Source organism: Micropterus dolomieu, linkage group LG21 (assembly GCF_021292245.1).
Source record: "Micropterus dolomieu isolate WLL.071019.BEF.003 ecotype Adirondacks linkage group LG21, ASM2129224v1, whole genome shotgun sequence".
NCBI lineage: Eukaryota > Metazoa > Chordata > Actinopteri > Centrarchiformes > Centrarchidae > Micropterus > Micropterus dolomieu.
The window spans coordinates 26,302,057-26,327,251 of record NC_060170.1 but is presented as its reverse complement, the minus strand read 5'-3'; the positions used below and the strand labels follow the sequence as shown (position 1 = coordinate 26,327,251).

The 25,195-nt window shown below is 41.8% G+C and overlaps 1 protein-coding gene and 1 long non-coding RNA gene across 3 annotated transcripts; one reads left to right on the top strand and one right to left on the bottom strand.

Annotated features, from left to right (window-relative positions):
* Window positions 1-3,617: 3,617 nt before the first annotated feature.
* nr2f1a (nuclear receptor subfamily 2, group F, member 1a) lies at window positions 3,618-11,934 on the bottom strand. 2 transcript variants are annotated; one of them, XM_046034605.1, is made up of 3 exons: window positions 10,641-11,934; window positions 8,692-9,216; window positions 3,618-4,852 (listed from the first exon to the last, which is right to left on the bottom strand). In XM_046034605.1, the coding sequence occupies exons 1-3, from the start codon at window positions 11,068-11,070 to the stop codon at window positions 4,578-4,580; spliced, it is 1,230 nt and encodes a 409-aa protein (XP_045890561.1). In that variant the 5' UTR covers window positions 11,071-11,934; the 3' UTR covers window positions 3,618-4,577. The 2 variants fall into 2 exon arrangements, with proteins under 2 accessions (XP_045890561.1, XP_045890560.1); XM_046034604.1 differs by having other exon boundaries at window positions 8,692-9,219; window positions 10,641-11,933.
* A 6,893-nt stretch (window positions 11,935-18,827) lies between these two features.
* On the top strand, window positions 18,828-21,777 carry LOC123960733. The gene is made up of 2 exons (XR_006822592.1): window positions 18,828-19,634; window positions 19,918-21,777. It is a non-coding gene; the product is annotated as an uncharacterized LOC123960733 (long non-coding RNA).
* Window positions 21,778-25,195: the final 3,418 nt, after the last annotated feature.

Here is a 25,195-nt window from a genome sequence, read left to right as displayed (position 1 = left end):
AAAGGGATCCGCTTACACAGCGATCCGGGCTTTCTCACAACCACCTCTCTCTCTCGGCCAGTAGCGCGCACACACACGCGTACGCACGCTGGTAGATACACGCTTTTATGCACGGACATGCAAAGAACGCGCCCGCATACACACAAACAGAAAGACCTCATATATATATATGTGTGTGTGTGTATATATATATATATATATATAGCCTACACACAGTTTTGATAATCGTGACAAATTTGCGCGCACACACACACAACACACGGTCGCGGGGAGGCGTCCCCGGGAGGCGTCCCCTTATGCTACATTCACAACTAGGAATACTTTATACCCCGTAGGGCTGGATTTGATCCATGGCTTAAAGGTTGCCTATGAGGTCCGCGGACAGATCTCAGAACAGCACACTATAATCATAAGATATGCGTCTCTCCATTGACTGTGTAGTCAAACAACAACAAACTCAGGCTGTTTGCTGAGATACAGCGCAAACATCTCAGGGGAACCCATTTAATTTTGGACATTTGTCCTCGTCCCCAGCCATTTTGCAAGCGTGTGTGAATGAGGTGCGTGGCAGACACGGCGAAGCACTTGTTGGCCTGTGTTGTCATCATTTTTACGCACAAGACAATATGAGAAATAAGCCGTGTCATACTTCAGAGCCCCCCCCCCCCATTCATACACGCAGCCGCTATTTGGAAATTGTTATTGTCTGAAACAACAGTATTTGTCAAATGTGACCGGGAAAACTAGGCTACTATAAATGAAATGAAGTGACGTGTAACGCCAATAGGACATTTCCACTGCTGCATAAAACCATTGGCTTGCATTGAGGGTTTTGGAGAAATAGGTTCGCTGACAACTTAGGATAATAAATGTTTCGCTTTCAGACAGATATCTCAAACGTGAAATCGCACCCAGCTGCTTGTGTAAAGCAAACAAATAGCCCCCCCGTGTTAGGAGTCCTCCACTTGTGGTTTGATGAATGAATCCAGACAAAGGTAAATGGTTATTTAACTCATTTCGTAGTAACACTTTGGTAACCGGAGTTTCCGAAATTACAGAGACACAAATGGGGCCCACAGTGTGCCACATATCCATCTCCCTTACCCACCGCAGCTATAGTCCACTCTGACAGTGCATTTAGCCTACTTCTCTCTTAGTGCACTTCGTACGTTTACCTTTGCTTTTATTTAATTAAATATAAGTATTAATAAGAAATGTGATGAAAAAAGGTCTGGTTTAAAAATAATTAAAATATAGCTGATATTTGAAGCTTATTATTTCAATATTTGAAGTGTTGCCTAATATACTAATTTGAGCTTCTGTCAAAAATGGTCCACATCCGCAAATAGAAAATATCACTTTTCCTGGAGTCTTCGTGTTTTGCTTGTTTTGCATACACAGAAACGTTAATTAGGAACACATGCCACCATTTCATCTGTTTTTGAACTATTGCTTTATATAGCCTGTAGTGTAACACTTGTATAACCGAATGCTCACAGCAAGAGGATAAAAGATAGCTATTCTAGAGGGATTTAGAATACATTATGTGGAGACAACCAGCTGAAAGCTGCGTTTAATAACCTGGCAAACAATTTAGTCCAGAGCTACATAAAACAAAAACGACCTGGACTGTTGTGATGGCCATGGTGAAGTCATAGCCATTCTCTTTGAAAAACAAAAAGATATTCTCACATGAAGTCTTCCTCCTTGTCCAGGAAACGATCTTCTGGATTATTAAAAAAAACACCAGTTAAAGGCAAGCAATCTAAATAATTCCACTGCTTAGGTAATTATCTGTTTTTAGGGCTGCGTTTTAGAGGCTGTTGGTTATGTGTGTCTATTATTCATTTTTGGTTAGATTCACCACATTCCACCTCCAGCAGAAAGGAAAGGCCCAATCAGCTTATTTATTCTGCAACTTTCACCTGATCTAAAGCTCCGGGAGAATCATATCCACAATAAGGAAGCACCGATCAAGCCTGAAGAAATATCACATTTATGCTTGTACAGTAGCTTAGGCAACAACAAGGCTTCTGACAACTGACCCAGTGCTACACACAGGTCGATTAGGAGCTAATAAGTAGTACAATATACCTGAACAGACATTAATCATTAGAATGAAAACTGTATCCCTGTGAGAGAGCATTTGAGGACAGCCTAAAACACAACATAGGCTTTAGCATCATTCCAGCATGAGAGCGAACTAATTAATACCTCAATATTGTAGCCTTTGAACGAGACAGGAAATACAAACAAATACACCACAGGCAAAAATGCACCTCCCCCTATAAGGCAGATAACAAATATGGCGATATCAAATTCAGACATAGCAACGTGCTACATGCAGTTCGGCTCCTGTCCTGTCCCTCATCACTGCCAGTCAGCAGATGAAGATGTGGGCAATATGGCACACAAGCAACACGTCTGGTGATGAAGGGTGTGTGTGTGTGTGTGGGGGGGGGGGGGGGGGGGGGGGGGGGGGGGGGGGCTAATAGGCAAATATAATAATTGTCGCACCAAAAGGCTTCTTCATAACGCCTTCCAGTTTATCGCATTTTATCACTCTAGGTGTGAGTGTAACGCAGTAATGACAGTAAGGGTCGATCTAGGTCCATAACTGGGCTTCCTGTGTCATTTTTGGATTATATGGAGACAAAAAAGGAGGGAACGCACATACAGAGACAGACCAATGCAAGGACAGAAACTCTCTGTAACCCATCTAACACACTGAGGACTTATCGATGTACTCATTACATTCTGAATGTATCAGGCAAACCAAGGCCACATCTCTTTCTGTCTCACACACACACACACACACACACACGCCTTCCTTCTCACACGTTTCCCCTCTCGTTTGTCTCTGCACTGGCTACATAGTCTCTCTACCCCTTTCACTCTCTCTCTCTCTCTTTCTCCCTTCTCCTTCGTCCTCTCTATTCCCACACAATGCATCACACTTGGTGTTCCTATCGACTGGCTTACATGCTGTAAAATACATTTTCCAGATTGATCACGCATATCACAGCAGCTTTGCAGCGGGGCCTAACCCTTTTGCCAAATGACGCCCACATCAATATTGAGGCATGCACTATCAAGGCAGAGTTTTTAAGGACGAGGGAGAGGGGCATATTGTTTGGTTTGTGAGGAATCACCTTGATTAAGCCACGGGAGGTAGGATGGAGGTGGCTCTGTGTGGTGCGCAGGCTTTCCTTGCTGTCTGGGAAAAATATTAAACATTAATGCGCTCACAGGCTGGCAGAGTGCTCACTGCTGTAGTTCCTCACGTATAGCCTTCCCCTCCTTTGTGTTCACATTGCCAGTTATGTCAGTGGGTCTGTTAAAATGTAAGGTATGCACCCATAGTGTAATTACCACACTTAATCCCGTGTATCGTCTCGTTTTCACTGATATGTGTATTATAGGCAAACAGTGTATTCAGAATTACGTTTCCGTTTAATGGCAATGCAGGATAGTGAATCAGTAACTGTATGCTGCACTTGCGCTTTTCTTTTAGGAACCAGGAGCGCACAGAGACAACAGATTCCCTCATGTGGTTTAAAATAAGCCCGGGCATGTTGACATTTGCATCCAGGAAAATGCTTGAGAATGAGACATCGTTGCCTATTTCTTTTTTTTAATAGTACAGTCACCATCACACAACTTCATCAACCGACCCTTCTGCAAAAAGCTGCATCATGGAGTAAGCAAATTGAAGGCAACAACCAATAAAATTCAAGAAACAATGAAAATTTTCAAGACGAAACAAACAAAATGTATTTGAAATGATATATTAAAAGTGCTTTTGATTTTCATGTCTCTCCTCTTTGACTGATGATCGACTCCACACGCACTCATGGCCCGGGGAAAGGCACCCCAGACGTCCTCTCAGTAAAAATGTCCTGGAGGTCAGTTGGCTGCTGTTGCAGGTCCATCGTATCAATTGGGAAAAAAGTTCAACCATCAGTGGTGATATTGTCATAGCGATTAGACTGTTTCTTATTTGTCTAAATTTCTTTATTTTTCTGTTTTTAAATTCTCACTTCAATTTTAATTCTTGGAGAACATAGCTTCGACAACATATATCGCACTCATTATAAGAAGCAAAAGGTTATATCAAAAAATTATTAGTATAGAATCACAGAAACCCTGGTTTAGAACCAGAAAAAATACAAAACAGAGAGGTACATAGACACAGGACAATTCTTATAATTGCTTGGAAACATTATTTTCCCGCTAAGTCTTGATTCTTTTTTCTTACTGCGCATATGATGTTTTTCATTTTATTTGTATTTTTTTTTTTTTTTTTTACAAAAAAAGGAAAATAAAGACTAGTATTTTACAAAATGAAGAGTATTGTTCTTGAAGATGAGGGTGGATTTACACAGGTGTAAAGTCCAGTTCCAATATTTTTCTGTACATAATGTATTCCATATCAGTCCCAGAAGACAGAAAAAAAGTAATGTCTTCCAAGTTTCTCAGAAAAGGTCCTATATATAGTCTTCTTGAAGGAGGATGGGGTGAGGGGTGCTGAATTTTGGTCCTTTTTCCCTCTCTTTTTTTCCACTTTCATATAAGGATCATTGGATGGACATGTAAGGCCAGTTGAAGCTGCTCCCGGATAATAGCATATCCCTGATGAGGGTTTCAATAGGAGTTTTACCTACCAAGCGGACGAAGAACAGCTGCTCGATTACCGACGATGAGACGGTGCGCAGAGAGGGCAGCCGCAGCAGGAGCTTCCCAAAGCGGCTGGGCTGGTTCGGGTACTGGCTCCTGACGTACTCCTCCAGGGCGCACTGGGATTTCTCCTGTAGGCTCTCGATGTGAGCAGCGTCCGACAGACCGCAAGCGTCTAAGAAACACCCCCCCAACAAAAAAAACAGTGGTTAGGCTCATCACGTTTCTAAAACCCCAAGGTACAACATGTTGTGGGAAAGTCCCCGAATCCGATAGTATTTTGCTGTTAAACTTGAACATTTCGAGGAACAAGTGAAACAATAAAAATATTATATTATTAAAATAGATCAGACTATATCAGACTAAAATATATCAGACTCTCCAGGTCACCAAGCTTGCAGAGAAGCACACACAGCTTACAGAAACAGTGACATTAACTGCACATTATCACTTTTTCATTATATTTATTTGAAGTGCATAGAACTCAAATTACATTGCTGACAAATTCGCTTAAAAATTTCTGTAAAAAAATATGAACATGGTCAATTTTAGCCTCAAGTGGGCTTAGCTTTGGCAAGTGCACACCTTGCCATAGCCTACCCAATTTATGTCCTGCAAAAGCACTCTGGTTATCATTCAACATCAGCCCTTACGCGTTATTGACAAAGTGGAATGAAAAAACACACTGGCCAAACATGCTACATCACACTGAGCGAGTGGGACTGTCATACAGAATAAACAAGGGGCTTTCTGCAGGAGTAGGGGATGCACAACTCACTGGAGGAGGATCTGCCTGCTCTTGCAACAATCAACAAGAAAATGGAGCTAAATGTCATGGAAACAGTGTTGTAAGTGTGTAGAGGAATAAGTGATGGGGCAATGGAGCAAAGGCGATAGGTAGGGTACTGGCCTAAAGGTCGCTGCCCTTGATATCTGGACTCAGGGGATTCAAGTATAAGGAAACATAAACGGAGCTGATGAATCTGAAATTACACTGGATGTAATGTGACCTAATTACTCTGCAGTAAGCTGTTAAGTCATTTCGCCGCTCTTCTCTCCATAGACCACTCTTGGCCTGTTTTTTTGATGGAGCCTATAGGACAGGCCGCTGGAAGCAATCAAATTTATTAGAAGAGGTGAAGTCAATAATCATGCAGACGCGACATAAAATGTTAGAAAAATGAGTCTGTGCAACAACGCAGGCGTTTGTTTGGTGCTCACTGGTGGCTTATGAAGCCAGAGTTAAGCATAGACAAAGGCATATAAGGCTTGTTCGTGTTGTGCAGTGTTTTAGCCTGTTATAAAGATAACTGTTTTCCACACGGCCCAAGCCTGCGTGTTCTACTGCTTATGAAGTGCTGTAAACGCAAGCAGCATAATAGCTGGCATATATGGTCCCACGTGGAGTCTAGGCTGTCTTTAAAAGATTCTGTATTGTGCTTTTGTAAAAACTACACACGAAAGACAGCTTTAGTTTTCAATACATTAAACGCCGGACAGAGGCTTTTAAGCCTATTCGTGATTTCTCAGTGCTATAACTCACTATGGCCAGACACAATAACCTTGTGAACCCGGGGGCACCGCTGAGATCTCGGGGTGATTTACTGTGACCTTAGTCCGGCCGGTCAGAGCCCCATGTATGCAAATCCCTTTGGATTAACGCTGAGTGTCCCTTTTAAAATCTACAGCAATCAATGAGGTGGAAATTAATTACATTTTGGGAATTTCTTGTAAACTGTCTAATACGTGGCATGCATGTTGCAGTGCAGCGACACAGAGAGTTCAGAGCATTGCAAGGAATAGGCTACAATTGAATGTATGCGTCAAGAGAAAGCTGGTCAAAGACATCCCATAGTTCTCCATTAGGCCTGACTGCAACCCTGCACCCCACTACCTCAGTCGACTAAGACATGGGAGCAGATAGCTTCCAGATTTTCAAACGACGATTTCTGTGGTGGGTTTAGCAAAGGCACACACTGCAGTGTGCACGTGTGGATAAGGAGTTAATGTAAGACAATGATCCTGAACTGTGGTGAAATAGTTTAGCTTGGCCACCGTTATTTATGCATCAAATACTGACAAGTCTGGCGTTATTAAAGGCAAACAATCCACGCTGGTCTTGGCAAAGTGCCACATGACTTGTTATAGCCAACACCAGTTGTAGCCTATCAACCCAACTAACTGATCTGTTAGAAAACATGTAGGATGTTAATGTGTGTATGAAGTTTCTCTGGGTAATCTGGGGTGAATTAGTGAAAAGCTGTGCAGGAAAACATGTTCAAATATGTCAGTGCACACGGTAAAGCGATTCCAACAGGATGCCACATTACTAAAGTACGGTAACTGAGGCAAATACCTATTTATTTGTGTTAAAACATAGATTTACCTCTCAGTATGCCTTTAAATTTTAGCGTGTCAAATTAACCTAGTTGCCAAACCCCCATAAGTGAAAAGTAGTTATTATGGTTCCTGAAACTAAAAATCCCAATGTGGTAATGTCATATTCGCCAAAAAAAAAAGGAAAATTGAAAGTTGAAGGTGGTTTAGTATCTTGGAATGTAATCTCTGAGTTCCTATTTACAAGTTTGGTGAGCACTCAAACTTAAACAAGAGTTTGGAGAATTTAGAACCTGATTATACACAGGTTATTGTTCCTTTATACACACATTTTAATATAGTATGGGAGAACTGATCAACAATTGTATATAATATAATTTAAAAAAATTAAGAGAAGTTCATATATGCTGTTGTACATCCCTGTGATGTTAAGTAAATAATAAACAATAATTATTGAATTGTGCCAGAAGACAAGTGTAACGACTCAATATAAAATGGAGTTATGACGCTTTCTAAGGATATTGAAATTGGGAAATATTTCAATATAAATCTAAATCTGAATACCACAGTAAAACTGAATATTCCATCACGAACGTGTCCAATTATAGGATATATACAACTATGTTAAAGAATTTTGTAATGCGTCAAATATGAGACAATGAGGTCAGAACTTTGAGGTAAGTGCAGAAGTACTTTGGGGCCTGTAAGTGAGTTTAGACTTTCCTTTTACTTCCCATCATCACCAGGCTCCTTAATATAGCAGTGCTAATGGCACCAAGCGTACACAACCAACTCCAAAATAGCATCTAAATTACGCACAGAGAGTAAATGAGGACCTTTAGGACCTTGCCCTAGTCAGCCATCAATTAAGCTATCAACAATGTAGGTTACTTTTGAAAATTGCTGCTGATAACTTTTCAAAGCGTGTGCGACAAGATAAACTATCCTCAATAACTATGAAAATTAATAGGTCAGCTAAGACGAACCTACAAACAATCTATACAGCAGTGCTGCTCTGTGTCCTACAGAAGCGATGCACTGACACATGAGTCAACTTCATTCATCTTTTTTGATCTCAGCCTGCTAAGGATTATTTCCTGCACCCCCCACCCCAACCAAGACATGTGTTTGTGCACGCAAAACAAGGATAAAAGCATGCACCAACACTCATAAATGCATCAGCTGTCATATATCACCCAGTCATAGACTATTTCATCTTTACGCTCAATTATTTGACACCTGTTCCAAAATTTATGGACACGAACCTACAATCTCTGTCTCGGCTCAAACTCAACAATTATAAAATATTTACATATATGAGATTGTCAACTATGTCCAATTTTAAAAAGCACCGAACTGAGTGTCACACACACACACACACACAAAAAAAAACTTGATGTGCTCTCTCAATCTGGCTTTGTTTACACGTCTTATGCTGCGGCTACAACTGACATGGGAATGCATGTTAGTAGATATGTAGCAAGCTGTTGACAAAATACCTATTCCATCGGCAACACAAACATCTCGTAAACTCAGATTTGTGACCAGCCTACGCTTGACAGCCATATTCTTGATGCCAAAGTGTTTCGCCCTACGAGCCTCTCTCCCAGTAACATTACTGCAACTAGGCCTCTTTTGATTATAGACATGTTCCTATGTGACATGTTGGACACCCACCTGATGTAAAAAGCACGATGGCCTTGAGGCAGCTGTACTCTGCCGAGTCTACGTGCAGGGTCTTAAGCTTCTCCACTTGCTCCTGGAAGATCCGGATGTGATCCATGAAAGCCACGACGCGGTCCGCGGACATCGGGGAGGCGTGGAGGCCCGCCGCGGCGAGCAGAGGGGCCACATGCAGTGGCATGGAGCACTGGGCTGCGTTAAGCACAAACAACTCGCTCCAAGTCAGCCTGAGAAGGGACACCTGGTCGGTGATCTGCAGGTCGGGAAAGAAAGGGATGTTTCTCGCCCACTCCACGGCGCTGAAGAGCAAGCGAGCCGCCAGCTCGCAGATGTTCTCGATGCCCATGATATTGTTGGGCTGCATGCACTGGCTCCCGTACCGGGACGTCGGGTAGGGCTCGGCCCGCAGCAATAACGAGATGTATCCGGACAGATAGCAATGGCCATTCAGAGGGTCCCCATTCGTCAGCGCGTACTGGCCTGGGTTGGGCTGGGTTGGAGGCATTCGTCCTCGCTGAACCGCTGACAAAAAGAAAGAGAAAAAGAGGAAATGTGCATCCAGGACTGATAAACATTGTTCATGAGCATTACCACCGTCAAGCAAGCTACAGCTAGCCTGTTTCTTCTCAGCAAAACGACATGCACTGAAATCAAAATTCAGTACGCTTTTCAAAACATATTGACTAGTGTATACTGTCTGTAATACTACACTATTCCAGAGATTATTCTATCGACAGCATAAACATCTCATCAAAACAGATGTGCTGTATCCCTCAACCTTCACACTGTTTGCATTTGTATTTAGGGATGAACGCTACATGTACTGTATGCAAAATAAAAATTACTTTTATACAGCAAACACACATATTTTCTGTTATCTAAAAGTACATTTAACACATATACTATTGTGAGTATTTCAAAGCGTAATTGAATAATGCATGCAGTAGCCTACTTATATTATTTTACCATTATATTTAAGTGGGTTTTTGTTTAGATTAATAATTATTAATTGTGGCCAAATATATTACAAATATGATTGATAATTACTGTTAAATGCAATTACATTTTCACATTTTACCCACATCAATAGGTCAGCTGGGAAAAAAGGGATTTCAGCTATTGTTTCAGATTAAAAATAAAATATGAATGTCACTCGGTGTACATTATACATGGGTTTGCAATGTGTACTGCAAATAGCAGATTTAACATGAGAGATGTTTGCATGAATTGGAATAAAACACTTGACATAGAGAGGAAAGTTACACGGCCTGTAGCCTAATGCATCAGGCAAAACAATGAGCCATGAACAACTTCAGCGGCATTATTCAGTGTGTCTGAGCTGTCTAGTCAGCATAAGGAGCTCGAGGGAGACGTGGGTTTGTAGTTTGTTCATTTTACATTCACACAGACAGCTTACGAACCCTACTGTACAATTATAAATTAGCAAGATGCATAGAAGGGACTATTAGCCTTGCACACTGTACACACACACACACACACACACACACACACACACACACACACACACACAGCACACACACGCAGACAGACAGACAGACCAACATACATACAGGCACAGACACACAGTCCTTCTTCTGCTCTAAAACCTGTACGTAAAATAGGCCTGTTGGACCGAATGACTTTGCTTGACAGTACTACAATTTGGACTGCAAGAAAAACAATATAAAATAGTCAGCTAAACGAGCCGCTTTGTTCAGGCGACCTGCATTCACAAGCATAGCTGCTGTGACTGCACTGGCCTTTTACCCCTCTCTCACATAGACAGGGAGACTAATCATTCATGCAAACATCCCTGTAAAAAACATGGATGGAGACTGCAGTATGCCCAGCCATATAGCCTGTAACATTAATGCAACATGGCAGCCCTATTCGTCTGCTACTAGGATGAGTAATCATGAGTGGGTTTTAAAATAAATATTCACCTTCCCGCCGCATTCCCACTTTTAAACACTTCTTCAGCCGGCAGTATTGGCACTGATTTCGGTGGTGCTGGTCAATGGGACAGTTCCTGTTGGCACGACATGAGTATGTTAAGTTCCTCCGTACACTCCTCTTGAAGAAACTTTTGCATCCCTCGCAGGTGAACTGGCCGTAGTGTTTGCCGCTCGATTTGTCTCCGCAAACCACACATTCGATATGCTGACTCTGTCCGGAATTTTGACTCCCCTTGTCCCCAGCGGTCCCCGGTGTGGACGGGGGACCAGGCTGGCTGGGGGTCTGCGGAGTGTGCGGAGCCGCCGACGCCGCCTGCTGCTGCTCCCTCGCCGGCTGCGCTGCTGGGTTGGGGCCGCTCGGAGGTCCTCCGGCCACGTCTTCCTGCGGATCTCGCCAGACGCTAACTACCATTGCCATATCTCGCCCCCTGAAAGTGCTATAAAGCGAAATGATCGCCGGTGTTTATGAAGCGTAGAGGGGGAAAAATGAGATCTCAAAAGACGGGGCAGTGCAAAGTCAAATCGGAGAACGCAATCTCATATGGGGTGAGAAGGGGAGTACAACGCGATCAATACATTCAAAATACAGGAGGCGATTCAATAGGCACCCGATCAGGATATGCAAGTATCGGGAGGCCAGTTCCAAGGTAAATTGCAGTCAGCCATTCAGGAATCCCTAATCTTGTAGGAAAGCCCGAGTCCAGACGTAACAAATTGCAGTTTGATATAAAATAGCCACAAAGGAAAGGCAGGGGCGATTCACATGGACGCAGGAACGAGTAAAAAAACCTTTTGCTGGAAAGACACGCGATCCAAAGTGCTGCGGAGATAAATTCCTTTCTCTTTTCTTCCCCTTGCTCCTTTACACTCCCGTCTTCGCCGTATAGGAGGGGAGGAAAAACTGAAGAGCTGGATTTTTACATCTATATTCTTAAATAAACCTCATCATCTCGCCCAGCAGCGAAAGAAAACCGCGTCGCCGAATGAAGTGCCCATGTATAGTTTCACCTCTCTCCAGCAGGAGGAATGGAGATACGATGAGAAAAGATAAAAAAAAAAGAAGACCAACACCAACAACTAATAGAATATGCAAGAAGAAGGAGAGACCCAAAAATGAATGCGCTTAAACGAGAGGACCAGCAGAGCAATGTTTCCGAAACGGGGGATCTGCGCGAATGTCTGTATATAGTGAACTTTGACACTACTATTGAAACTGACACGTTTCTATGGAGATCGCTGCGCCTTATATGGTGCTCATGTCAAGGAGCCAAGAGAGGGGCTGCTGGAGACTGATAATCAAAGGCGACTGACTGGCCAGAGCCCTGCATAGAGGAGGAGGAGAGGAGGAGAGGGGGGAGATAGGGAGAGAGAGAAAATGGGAGGCTAAGGTTATAGCCAAGCCCTCTCTTTCTCTCCATTGGTTAGAGTCCCCCTCCGTTCGTTCACTGCAAAAAATGTCCATTCCGACAAGTCATCGGGTCTCGTGTTCAAATCTTAAAATGTTATTTTTTGCTGAAAACACAGTAGAACAACATGCAAGTGCAGTTTGCAGAATTCCACTTGTTTCCAATCACAATCCAAGTCGTTTGTAGGTTTCTTTTTTGAAGTCAATAGCTTGAAATGATGCAGAATATACGGGGAGATTCCTTCAGAAATCAACGGCCGAAGTAATACAATTTACGGTGATGAGTCGATTGACGTTGGAAACAAGTGGAAACATCTCGCCCGACGGAAGACCAAGTCTCCTGTTTTGGTAAATGTTAGATTCCCAGACTCAATGTGAACTGAGTGACGTCTGAGGATGGATATTTTTTGCAGTGTTGCCATCCACGACTGAAGGGGCTGGGGGGCTCTGACAGGCACAATTTACATTGAGCTCGCCCCGCGCTGCTATTTACTTTGAAACCTGATTAGTATGGGCCGTCTATTGTCACCAAAAAGAGGAAGAAACCCTGAATAGAATAGCAGAAAAAGCGGGGTAAAGGCAAGGGGGACAAAGCTTTTACGCACGACAAATAAACCAAAAACATGCGCAGCGGCGAAAGGGGCACTCTGTCACAGAAATTCCCCAAAGTTTCAAAATGGTTTGTCTGGGACCGGTATCTTTATTATAAAATTAAGGTATGCCATTATTGGTTAGCAGTGTATTTATGTTTTCGCACGTTGTTTTGTCTTTGGCGTGCGCATTGCGGTACATCCTCGTCTGTAATCAGCACTGTCTCACTGATTAAAACTTACAATTTAGTTCAAACGAGCTTATGAAGGGAAAAAAAATGTCAATAAGAAGAATGGTGCATAAAATCAGTGTGTTATACAAACGGGATGCCGTGCCTGCGGCCGAAAATCTCTAAAATTAGACGGAGCAATACGCAATATTCAAAAATTACTGAGGTCATATAGTCTCCACAATCACTGAGCTGGTGTCACATTATGTCTTAATAATGACAGTAATTCAAAATCATGTGAAGTTGCTGAGAATTTGCATGGGGATTCCGGCTTTTTTGTATCAGGGTTTCTGCAGGCTCACTACCTCTCCAACTCAAAAATGTCTGGATCGCGCTGCCATCTAGCGTACATTGTACAATTACAACATCATATTAATGCATGCACAAGTCATCAGACATGAATTTTTTAAAATGTAAAAGGTGATTTCAGTAATAAAAAAAGCCCCAATTTTTGGTATTGTTTTCTCTCGTCTTTTTTGACTTTCTGAAAAGTACAGTCTTTTGAAGTTAAGATTGCAAAACGGAGAAAACTTTCAAAGATCAATTATACATACAGATTATATTACAACAAAATAAAATATAGTCCCAAAAGTACAATAGCATGGTGATTGCATGTGATTTAGATATAGATTTAGAACATATATCCAAAATGATGTGCGTAAATCATCTCGAAAAACATAGTAATACACCCTATTGGAAAAGAATAACGTTTATAATATATCAAAACAATTATTTAATAAAAATAAACAAAGTTATTGTATACAGATCTTAAACTACAGAGCGATATAGCAGATATAATGGAGCGTAAATATGCAAGTGCCCCCTTTGGAAACGCATAGGAGGGATGGGTTGTTTTTTAAGTATTCAACAAGAGAGCTCTCTCTCCCGTCCCTGTGTCGGACACTCCACTGAAACTCCCCGGCCATATCTCCAGCTCTTTGAAAAGGTGAAACCAATAAGATTAAATCGGACAAAGAATTTTTTCTGTAAGTGTATCATTAAGATTTAACTCCACAGATTGGAAAGAGGCTCCGCGGGAGAAGAGGAGAGTGAGAGGGACAGCGAATGGGAGCAGGGTAGGGGCTCTAATAGAAAGCTGGGAAACGGCAAGAGAAAAAGGAGAAAGTGGACAGCAGGACATTAAAAGAAGAAGCACCGGCGGCGGCGGTTACTAGCAGAGGAGCGGCTTTCTACCTTGATAAAACCAGCCATCAATAAGGCAAGTACAATATTTATTTCTCACTTCTACGCTACACACGCGTGGCTGTAAATGCAAGCCTAAATTCTCTGTGGCACGCCACATGACCGTTAACTTTAAACCATGTAGCCGACCCGGACGGTGTAAGAGTCACAACTTTTTAACTAGGGGAGAGTCGCGTCTTTTCTCCACATTATTACCGATCACCGACAGTCGTTTGCCCGTTTTTGAGCTGTCCTCACTGATTTGTACATCAGATAGTAATGTTATTACAGGCTGGTTGTAGTGCCGCTGGACGTGGGAGCTTTTTCTCTTACGTCCCGTGCACCTCACCTGCTAGGCTATTTGTTGTTTGAACACATAATGAAAAGATCGATAGGAGGCTGTTTGTCTCAGCGATAGTGTCACCGAATAAAAGGCTGATCAAGGAGGCAAGCCGTTGCCCATCTTTTACACTGCTTTCCAAATGCCAGTTTAGCCACTATACTGTCAGATGCAAATGTTATAGATTGGCAGAAAATCTCCTGCACCAGAAAGAACGCATTGTGTGTCAGCACAGGCTGCAGTGAGGAAATGTAAGATGACAAACACTGTGATTTATCAAAGCAGCATTATTGATGCAAAGGGATTGTAATGGAAACTGATATAAAATGAATGATGTAGCAATGTAGGCCAGGTTAACTTATTCCAGGACAAACTGCACGTCAATCAGCTTTGTAAAATAGCCTTATATAATAACATTTAACCTAATCCTCCTGCTGAAGGTTCATGCTAATTAATTTTACGTGAGCCAAGTAACATTTATCTCTCATGTCCAATTTATTAAGTATACTACCTTTCCTTATGTGAACAAAATATGCAAGGCTTCATAATATGTTAACTTATTGAAAACCTGTAAACAATCACATTAGGCTATCACAAGATTATTAAACACGTCTTTCAGGAAATGATGCAACTGCGCATTTGCATCCACCTTACATATAATACTTTGCTTTGCAGCAGATACTTAGTGATGTTGGAATATTTAATTTTAATCTGACTTTTTCTATTTTCATCTAAATTGAATAATCACAAATAGATTGTGTAGGGCTGTTTAAATGTCCATTGTATGGTAGTTTTGTCAAATGACTTTATTTGTTCAACATTTATATAAATCACATAACATTTTTAGCCAAATCTATGATGATTAATAACTTACACATATATATTAGGACGTTGTAATGCTCGCGAAATGCAGTTCAATACAGCTGAAACCAACAAGCAGCGCAATCAGTTGGGAAAACAGTGAGGTCACAAGTGCAAGGCCCCCAATAAAACAACAGATGACTACAAGGACGCGTTTTAGAGCATTTAAAAAGATGCAAACAGATGTAACTTAGAGATTTATAAATGATCGAGGGTCTGTTTATTATTTATTGCATGTAATCACATCAGGGTTATAACCATAGCATATAGCAAAAATGCATTGTAGGAGGCTGATCGCCTCTCCTGTGTACACGGGAGTGTTGTGTTTCTGGACCCCGTGCTAGAGGCCCACATACAGCTGATGCTGATCCCTGCGACTTCAACTGTCTGCCTGCAAAATTACAAGCATTCAAAACAACCAAAACGAATAAAGTGATGGACACCTTTAGGCGTGGAGCTATGAGCATCGTTGCACACCTCCATGGTGGGTCCTGGCTGTTTGTTTGAATAACCAACACCGATTAATAGTCAAGTCCAGCCTGTGTGGAAATAAGACACAGCTGCAAACCTTCTAAATAACTTTACACTTGTTGGACTGTGCTTCTGTGTAGTATGGAGTAGTTTGTCACTAACGTTGGTTTCATTAATAATTAAGTCACATAAGATTTAGTAAGTAAACACTAAAGCGCTGCAGACAATGGCATTACACATTTTCACCTGTTATTTATTGTAGATGCTCATTTGTAGATTATTTTACAGTTATATACATTTCCCGAGCACGTGAGCACACTAATGTAAGGGGAATGTCTTTTACATTTGGAAATAAAACTGAAACAAGACATAGATGCATACTATCTTACACCATAGCCTACATGTCACATTGACAATAGCTTAAGACGATACGTTAAGTCCCATGACTATCTTTCAACGATATGTTTTGAGCAGAATTTGTTTTTGAAAAAGGGTTCACGGATTATTTGCTTTCGATGTGTGGAAGCAGTAACCCTGCATTGGCATAATGATTTATGCTGTTTTAGATGGGCAACAAGGGCGAATGTCTTTTTTTTAAAACTTCAACTGAAATCTAAAGTGACATTTAAAGTTCTCGACCTGTTTGAAACAACTGTGATTTTGACATGGTTTTATAAGTGAGAACTTAGCTGCTACAATAAAGTTAGTGTAACTTTTCTCCTCTTCAGGCTGTACTTAAAAAATGGCACTTGGAAAAAGGGAGAATTATGACTGTGACCTGCGCTAAACACAGAACAAACACTGACGATATCATATATTTGCATGTCCCAATAAAAAAAATAATCTAACTAATTCTTATGTTTGACTTGGAGGTTTTGTTGTTTTGAGTGGTTGTGTGTTGAAAGGGGAGGAGGGGGTTGAGGGGTGTGTTTGCGGGGGTGGGGTAGGGTGGTGGTGGTGGTGGTGTGGGGGGGCGGGGGGGTGCTTCTTTTTGTCCAAATCTGATCCCCAAATTATTCCGGGGGCTCAGATTGGTGTGAAAGGGACGGGAAGGTCACTTGAAATCGCCTTTTATCCGCTGGCTTTTTTTTTTATGGATCAGCAACTTTCAATAGACATAATCTAATCGCTCTTAATGGAAAGGCCATTCGTGAGAAATAGTGGAAATATCGTTGAGCCTATAGGCTACAGCCATTTAAGACCAAGCATAACAGGCAACAAGAGTTCACAAAATAACATTAATTATTAGGCTACTGGAAACTGGAAAGTTCCTCCCCAAAACAGGGAAAGTTTACTTATCAGTTTAAAACCGACAAATGCAGACAGCAATATATATTCAGGGTAGATTTAACTTTTTGTGTACTGTAATTCATCATAATATTGCGTATGCTTATTATTTATTATTTTTTTCTCCAAAATGACTGAGCTTAATTGTAACATTGCATACTCTCCAGTCATCCTAGTTTGAATGTAAATATTATTGTTTATTTCCTCATTATTTTTAATATGGCCTCGCGTCTCCAGAGATTTGAGATCCCTCGGTTTAAGAAGGGATGAATGAAAGTCGCTTTCCAGAGTTTTTGCATCCCAGAATATAATTGGGAAAGTCACTGCCGTTTTTGTTCTCAATTAGGTTTGAGGTTGGAGTTAAGTTGGAGGGACTGCCAGTTTAAGCTATGGGCAATAGCTTTATTGCTCACTAACCATCATTTCTTCAGAGCCTATGTGCTAATTACTTTGGATGGTCCCAGAGACAGAGATTATAAATCCATTAGCACCCAAACCTTCGTGGTTCCACAGTGCAAACACTGTAATTTCGTAGTACACCAAAAACCAAAACTTTAAGCACCAGAAGCAATGAAGGGAAACAGATTTTCAACAACGTGTGCAGTCTACTTCTTAAGGTAGCCTAGCGTATATCAATCAGCAGCAAAGGGAAACACACAGAGTAAACTAAGCATAACAGAAAATTAACTGACAGGGAAAAATGTCTTATCAGGCCGGTGGTTAAGTTTAAAAACGTTTATATTAGGCTACTATGTCAACTTATTGCAGTATTGTAATCATAAATGATCAAAACAACACCGTTTTTATAGCTATTGTGAGTTCTATTTTTATGCAAGTTTGAGAAATCATTTATTCTTATTCCCTGAATGCCCGTGAAGTATCCAGGGAGCGATGCAGCCTTAAGGAAAAAACTGAATTAAAATAAGACTTAATACCTGTTTGACTGCATTTAAAGAAGGCAATGAAAAAACCGGGACCCAAACGGGGGTGCGCGAAGGCATCTCACTCTTAAAGTAATTTATTTCAGGGAAACCGGAGGGCAAAGGTGGAATTCTTGAGAAATTCAACAAGGATAAGGGAGCTTTAGGAATTCTGCACGCAGATTACCTTTCATCCCATCCTCACATTATCCGACAACACACAGTAGAAATATAGCTCAGCGACAAAAGAGCGAGATTACCCTCCGACACAGAGGAGTGCAAAACAATTTTTAAGAAGTATTGCGATTATTAGGGGAGCGAACAAGGAGAGCGAGAGAGAGAGAGAGAGAGAGAGAGAGAGAGAGAAGAAGGGGGGTCAACATGGTGGAGGAGTGATGTGTGCTTTCAAAGAGCAAAAAAAATGACAAAGCTCACGGATCATTAAGTGTCCTGTCACTGGTGTTGTGGATTGTGGATCCATCTATAAGTTTACCTACCTTTATATGCTGGCCTATATATATATATATATATATATATATATATATATATATATATATATATATATATATATATATATATATATATACATAGTTTGTAAATTTAAATCAAACACATATTAATCTGAGCAAAGCTGAAGGAGGATGTGATTGTTTATTGAGACATATAAACAAATTACTTATCTTTCTCTTATAAGTACTTAACTATAATAGATTGTTGTTTAGACTGCTGGCTATGATGCCTTGCAATGATTGCTGACACTGGGTCAGAGTTTGACCCCCTTTGTGGTTGAACTTGTTTAACTTTTGTTTTGTAACTAAATGAGTGGCATCACATCAGTACTGCATCCCCCCCCCCCCCCCCCCCCCCCCCCCCCACCCTTCCCCAAAACCAACACACAGCAGGGTCTTAATTAGAAATGTAGTGTAGCTGAACCATCAGTATGCTGGAGATGAAAATGACTGAGCACACTAGTTCAGTACAGAGAGAACAGAAAATTATTTCCCCACAAACTCTCAGAGGCAGTTTGAGTGAAAAACATTAATTTGTTTATGTTTGGCAACCTTGAAAATATTTTGTGCCACAAAATGCATACATATAGGGACATGAAGCAGTAATCAAAATTCTACTTTCATTTCTACCCTCAGAAATAACTGTGAAATATAATTTATTATAATTCTAAAATATAGCACTGATTAACCAACACAGCAATTGGGTGAAATATCATTTTTTCAAATGTCATACATTTCTAAGTGAAAGCACAGTCAAAAAAAATCTTTAAAGCAAAAGACACCCCTCTCTCACACCCCCACATACGCACAAAACCCCTCTTGAGATTTTCTGTATTTTCATTTGAAAGGTGTGTGTCTGGTGTTTGCATGTGTGGGCACATGTGTGTAAAAAGACAGTGAAGAGAAGGTGGCCTGTGTTTAGTGTCCAGACCTGGCAGATTGTGACCTTATCAATGTGAAACTCTTAAGATAAATTATTCATAGCACCTGTTTGATGTCTCCGGCCAAAGAATGACAAAGGTGTAAGATTTAAGATGCATCTCAAAGCCATGAATATCAGCTACCTGTCTCTTTTTCAGGGCAGAAAAAAAGCGAAATAGGCTGCCCTTTCCTTAAACAAGAAAAATGAACAATTTGTTTCCTAACAGAGGGTGCAGAAGAGAGCAACCAGGGAACAGCCATTGACAGTAAGTGTATGCTAATCTAGATTTGCAGATACATTAATAAAGCTCAATAGTAACTCAATTTACCATTTTCAGTGTGAAAAGGTGTGGCTGTCAGCCATTGTCTTAATGTCATGTAACTCACAGGTGTCCTGTGATTATGTCGGTCGGTGAAGCAGGCCACCTGCATTTCCACTGCCCGCTGTATCCTCACTTTAATTTGAAACCTGAAGCAGAGTTTGTGTGAGTGATTCAGTGGGGCTAACCTTGCCCTTTCTAACTGAGTTTGTGTTGTGTCTCCTCGCAGGTAGAGAGCGACATGGCGGCCGGGCGTTCGGAAACTCAGTAGGACGTGTCTGTGTGGTGAGAGGACTGACGCTGGGATGAGATGTAATTTATGGCGAGTGCTGTTTGATTATAGGACAGTGACGGTGATACCACTCCTTAGTATGAGTGTTGGGATCACTTGATATGACAGCCCTGCACTGACAAGCTTATTGTACTTAACCATGCATGTGGTAAATATAACATTAACGGCAAATTAATAGTCACTCCCAGAATAGATTTAAAGAGGCTGCACTCTGAATTTTATTGCTCAGTTCACATTTTGTCTTTTCACTAAGTACATTACTGGAGTGTTTATCAAGTACTATTCCAAGCTTTTCTACTCAGAAATGAATCCAAGCATCCGGGAGCCCAAATTCTTTCTCAATGGTTTGTTTTGGAAAAAAACACAGTATGCTTTTTGGGAAACTGGCAGCTGATCTTCTTCATAGCTAGAGGTCAACATAACATTCAGTATTAATAAAACAAATAAGACTAGGATGGATATTAATGGTGATATATACAGACGTACTGCGCATGAGCTTAAATTATGTGTGAACGTGCTGAAGGACAGCAAAGGAGAGATACTCTCACACATGTTTGTGTGTTTACTTGTCTGAGTGTATGTGTGTGTGTGCGTGTAATAGCCAAGTCGGTTTCCCTCAGATGTTCCTTTGACCTTTGACCCCACAGTTGGGGTCAAGCCCTGACAAATGAGATGGTCGAGTTCTGGCCAGAACTGCAAACATTCCACACCAATCTTATGTCCTCCTCCTCCCCTCCCCTCATATCCGTCATTCCTCACCCCTTCACTCCTCTCAGTATGTCTCTTCCACGACTTGGAGAGAGTCAGAGTCATTACAAACAAACATGTTTTATTGTATTTGCTGTGGGAATCTTACAGCACACACCCTTCAAATTAAAGAATTACAACATTGGTTAAATTAAATGTCCCCGACATCTGCCTTGTTCACAGACGGAAAGAAAACAAAAGAGTGTGATCTTAGAGGAGAAGCTGTGTCAAAGATTTGGCTATTACAAGCCAGCACTTTGAAAGCACACTGTGTGCGTTTGGAAAGCTTGTCAGTGATGTCAAGGATGAGAAATGTTGCAGTGTGGTTTTTTACACACGCTGCTGGCTCTAGCATTTCCGGCAACATTTCTCACTCTGCCTCCCTCACACCATCCACTCTGCTGCAATATCCCCACATTTTTCCATCCTTTCACTTCTTCCCCTACCCTCCCTGTCCATGTTCACCTTCTCTCTGCTCTCTGACCACTCTTGCTCCCTTTACCCTTCCTCTCTGCTGCACCACCCTGCCCAATCTCAGCCTCTCCCTCCCTTCTCTCTCCACCCAGCACATTCGCCCCCTCCCTCCCTTTTTCCTCCACTCACTATTTTCTTCTGATTTTCTAACATGCCGTTCCACAGAATGCTACCACCTGTGTCTTTAAGGGGAAAAGGGGGGGTATTGGTATTCCTCTTCGGAAAGCTGGTTAAGGTAAGTGGCACCCTCTATTACAATGACACGCCAAATAATGCTTCTGCTTGTTGTGTTACTGTAGTCACTATTTTCATGGAATGACCCCGGCTTCCTAAGCATCACCACCCTCCATCAGAGCTCTGGCTACAAGTCACTGCTGTAAAAACACACACAGTCACCTCCGATGAATGTCAGCAGAGCAGCCACGGTGCCACAAAAGGAGCCTGGAGACCAACAAAGCCGGCTGATACAGTAACACAGAGTGGATCACACTCTTGAACTTGCTTTCATAATGATGTAATACTATTAAAAGGCAATGCAACACAGAAAAGATCTTAATAAAAACACATCAATCCCGATATGCGTGTATGTGTATTTTTCTCTCTTCACTCCCAGTTGAATTGTGATATCATTTGATGTTGTCTGTTATGTGATTCATCGGAGGGTACAGCTGCTTCACATGGATCTTGGCCTGGACAGGACTGTTTCCTCACAGAGCCGTTGATCACATGACTCAATCTCACGGCTAGATCTGAGCTCTAATTGGCCGCGCACTGGCGCATCACTGTGGTGAATCTGGGTGCATGTTTACAGCTCTCTGCTTTGAATAGTAAAATGGTGGGTTGTGTTTTTCCTTCCTAGGTAAGAGGGCAGTGAGTTCAGTGTATGTCTGTGGGTGGGGCCTCCTAGAACAAGGGCTGTTGTTATGATGATCTACAATGCAAAATAATATGTCATCACTTGGACAATGCACATAGCTCTGACATTGAAATGAAACAATGCAATGCCACACAGTGAAGCTGTGCAGCAGGAAAGGTAAGAGAGGAATTTCTGGTTTCAGTATGTGCATACATTACTGCAGGGCTCCAGTCTCTTACCGATTCCTCTCTCTTTCTCACTCCACCTCATGGCCCCGTTTCTCCCTCCATTCATTCACATCCAAATTATGTCCACGCATTAATGACCAGTGTGTGCCTGTATGTCCAGTGTAAATAAATAATAAAGCTCTCCTATCCCCCTCTCATAACCATCAGCCATAAACTTGGTGGGGTTTAAGCAGGCAGCAAGCGACATGGAAAATATGTGTAGGCGTATGTGTGTAATCGTGGTCATGTCCATGGTGCAGTTCAGCTGATTGCGTTTATGTCCCTTTCCTCCTCCTCCTGCTCTGTATGTCCACAGGCAGCTCAAGGATGTAAAGGAAGGGCTCAGAGCCACTTGATTCCCTGCCACCACCCACCGTTACCCCTGTGTTACCAGAGCGTGGATGTCTGCCCCTGTCCCCCAGAGCCTTAGTCTCGCTCTCCCCCACCCCTCCTCAACCAACATGCACCCACCAACACCCTCCACCCACCCCAACTCCCAGTCTCTCCACCTCCCTGCCTCGCTCCCTGATTCAGTGTGTAAAAGCGCCCCCTGAATGATGGATTACTGTGTCACCGCAGCCTGCGAAGGATTAATTTGTTTCATTGATTTCTCTTTAGGCAGAATGCCAGCGTCTGCCGCTTCCCACCTTTTCCCCAAGACTCGCAGTTGTAATAGACGGTAATGGCCTAAGACAAATCAACCCATTTCTTGTAAAAATAGCACCAAATAACCCTCCCCACCCTCCAGCCTGCACTCTCCTCAAGAGCACATTGGGGAGCGGTGGTGGTGGGGTATCAGGGGGTGTTCGATTCATCCTCATCCTCTATCACTCTCTCTGGCTATCCTTCCCATACTACCTTCCCTCCTTATCCTGTGCTGAGCCAGAGGAGACCATCCAGTCACTCTAACAAAGCCATAAGTCTGCCATACTTACAGCTCCCTCTCAGGCCTCACAATGGATGGGTAATGACAGCGCTGTCTGGAGGGGGCTGTGGGAGTTGGGCCATTCTCTCCAGTAATGGAAGCAGTTACTGCCATTCCCTATACACCTGGAGGAACAGCTAACTGTTAACCACTGTGATCTATGGCATGGCCTTACCGCACCAGGCTAAGGTTGAAGGGTTGTACTGACAACACTGAATTAGGCCATGTCTGCACAGCACCGTTTTTTCTATCTCTGCTATGGTGCATGAAGGTATTCTAATGTACGTTGAGAGCTATGGAAAAGCATTGGAGTTATTTATAAACAAATCTGTACCAATGAATCAGTGTTGGTGCAGCTCTCAGCACTGCAGACTGACAATCCAGCATTCCTGACATTCACTGATTTAACGCAGACATAAGATGCTGCCACATCTTTACTACCCTGTCACTGCTTTGAACGATGGGAAACCCAAACTGCCTGTAACATTAAGCACACCACTACAGGCTGACTGTCCTCGAAAGCTTTCCAATCCCACAGAGATTTACGAGCAGAACCAGATCCATTAATCCATTGTTGATTTGCTGTGGCTGCCCTGCGGGGTTTTTGGGATCAGATATCATACAACGCTGAAACTCACCCGGTTACGAAGCAGGGTAGACTGTAACACCCTGACCAGTGCTAAAATCACTGCACCAAGCACTAAAAAATTAAATACAAGTTTATGTTTTTAATTTTTTTAATTCATGGCACATTTGGAATTCCTGCATGTCTACCACCAGCCGTACTCACACACCACCTGACAGATACATGCACTTTTGACAGAAATTACTGTCACTTATATTAAAAATTACAACATAAACCAGAGTGACAATCCATAGATGGCTCTGTATGAGTGAGTTAGAGCTGGTATGCAATGTGATAATGACCCAGGCTGCAGGGAAATCTCATCAGCTCACTGCAATCAATTTAACAGTGTTTACAAAGCCACGGGCTGGGGTTTGTGCTTGGGGACTGAGCACTGGTCACCTGGCCTCCCACTAGATCCCCCTGTTAAGCTGGCCTCTCCTGGGTAAACCTCCGCAAAGCCTCCTCATGTCTGACACCACCAGGCCCTTCAAATACTGCTCTCAGACAGAGGATTAGGTAATCTCAGCATGATAGTGTCTTTTTCTCTATTTTTATCATTTTTTTCTCCCTCATTGTCACCCTTTCTGTACTCCTGCATTCTCATGCCTTACATTCTGCCCCATCTTTTTCTGGCCTGTTGAAGTGCTTGTTCTACTCAGGGCACATCTATCCCCAGGGGTCCTTACATTCTTAAGTGCCTCCAGAAAAGGTTAGTTGGCAGGTAATTGTCCAGCTGTAGTCAGGCTTATCTTAATTGTGGGTTCTTCAGTGCAAGCTATACTTCCTTTGATGAAGAGACTTACAGTATGTGGAATAAAGGGAGAAGAAAGGACAGTGGGACAAGAAAAGGATGTACCATTTTAAAGTGTATTTGATATGTTTCCATCAGTTGTTTGTACTTTGCACATTGGCAGTGGAAAATGAACACTGTGTCAGAGTTTCATCTAAAATCTGATCTGAAAATCTAAAACCTATTTGGATATGATATAATAGTATTCTTTTATACACTTTTTTGTGTCTATTATTTTTTAGAAATGTTTTGTCTGTGCATCACTGGATAGTTTCCATTATAAGAAACTGAATTTGTTTTGCCTACTGACCCTACACACGTATAGTGAAAAAAGGAATGCTGACCTCACAATGTTAATACAAATGACTTTACACAAACATACATGCATACAGTATATATACATATATACACACACATATATACATATACAGACACATACACACATACATATATACACACATATATACATATACATATATACATACACACACACACACACACACACATATATATATATATATATATATATATATATATATATATATACATATATATATATATATATATA

What these genes read in the sequence shown, in the direction of transcription:
- nr2f1a (XM_046034604.1), bottom strand. Translation starts at nt 11,070, where the DNA reads ATGGCAATGGTAGTTAGCGTCTGGCGAGATCCGCAGGAAGACGTGGCC. An exon ending in AGTGGGAATGCGGCGGGAAG is followed by an intron (nt 9,220 to 10,640) that starts GTGAATATTTAT and finishes TCTTTTTGTCAG; the next exon opens with CGGTTCAGCGAGGACGAATG. An exon ending in CATCGTGCTTTTTACATCAG is followed by an intron (nt 4,853 to 8,691) that starts GTGGGTGTCCAA and finishes GGTGTTTCTTAG; the next exon opens with ACGCTTGCGGTCTGTCGGAC.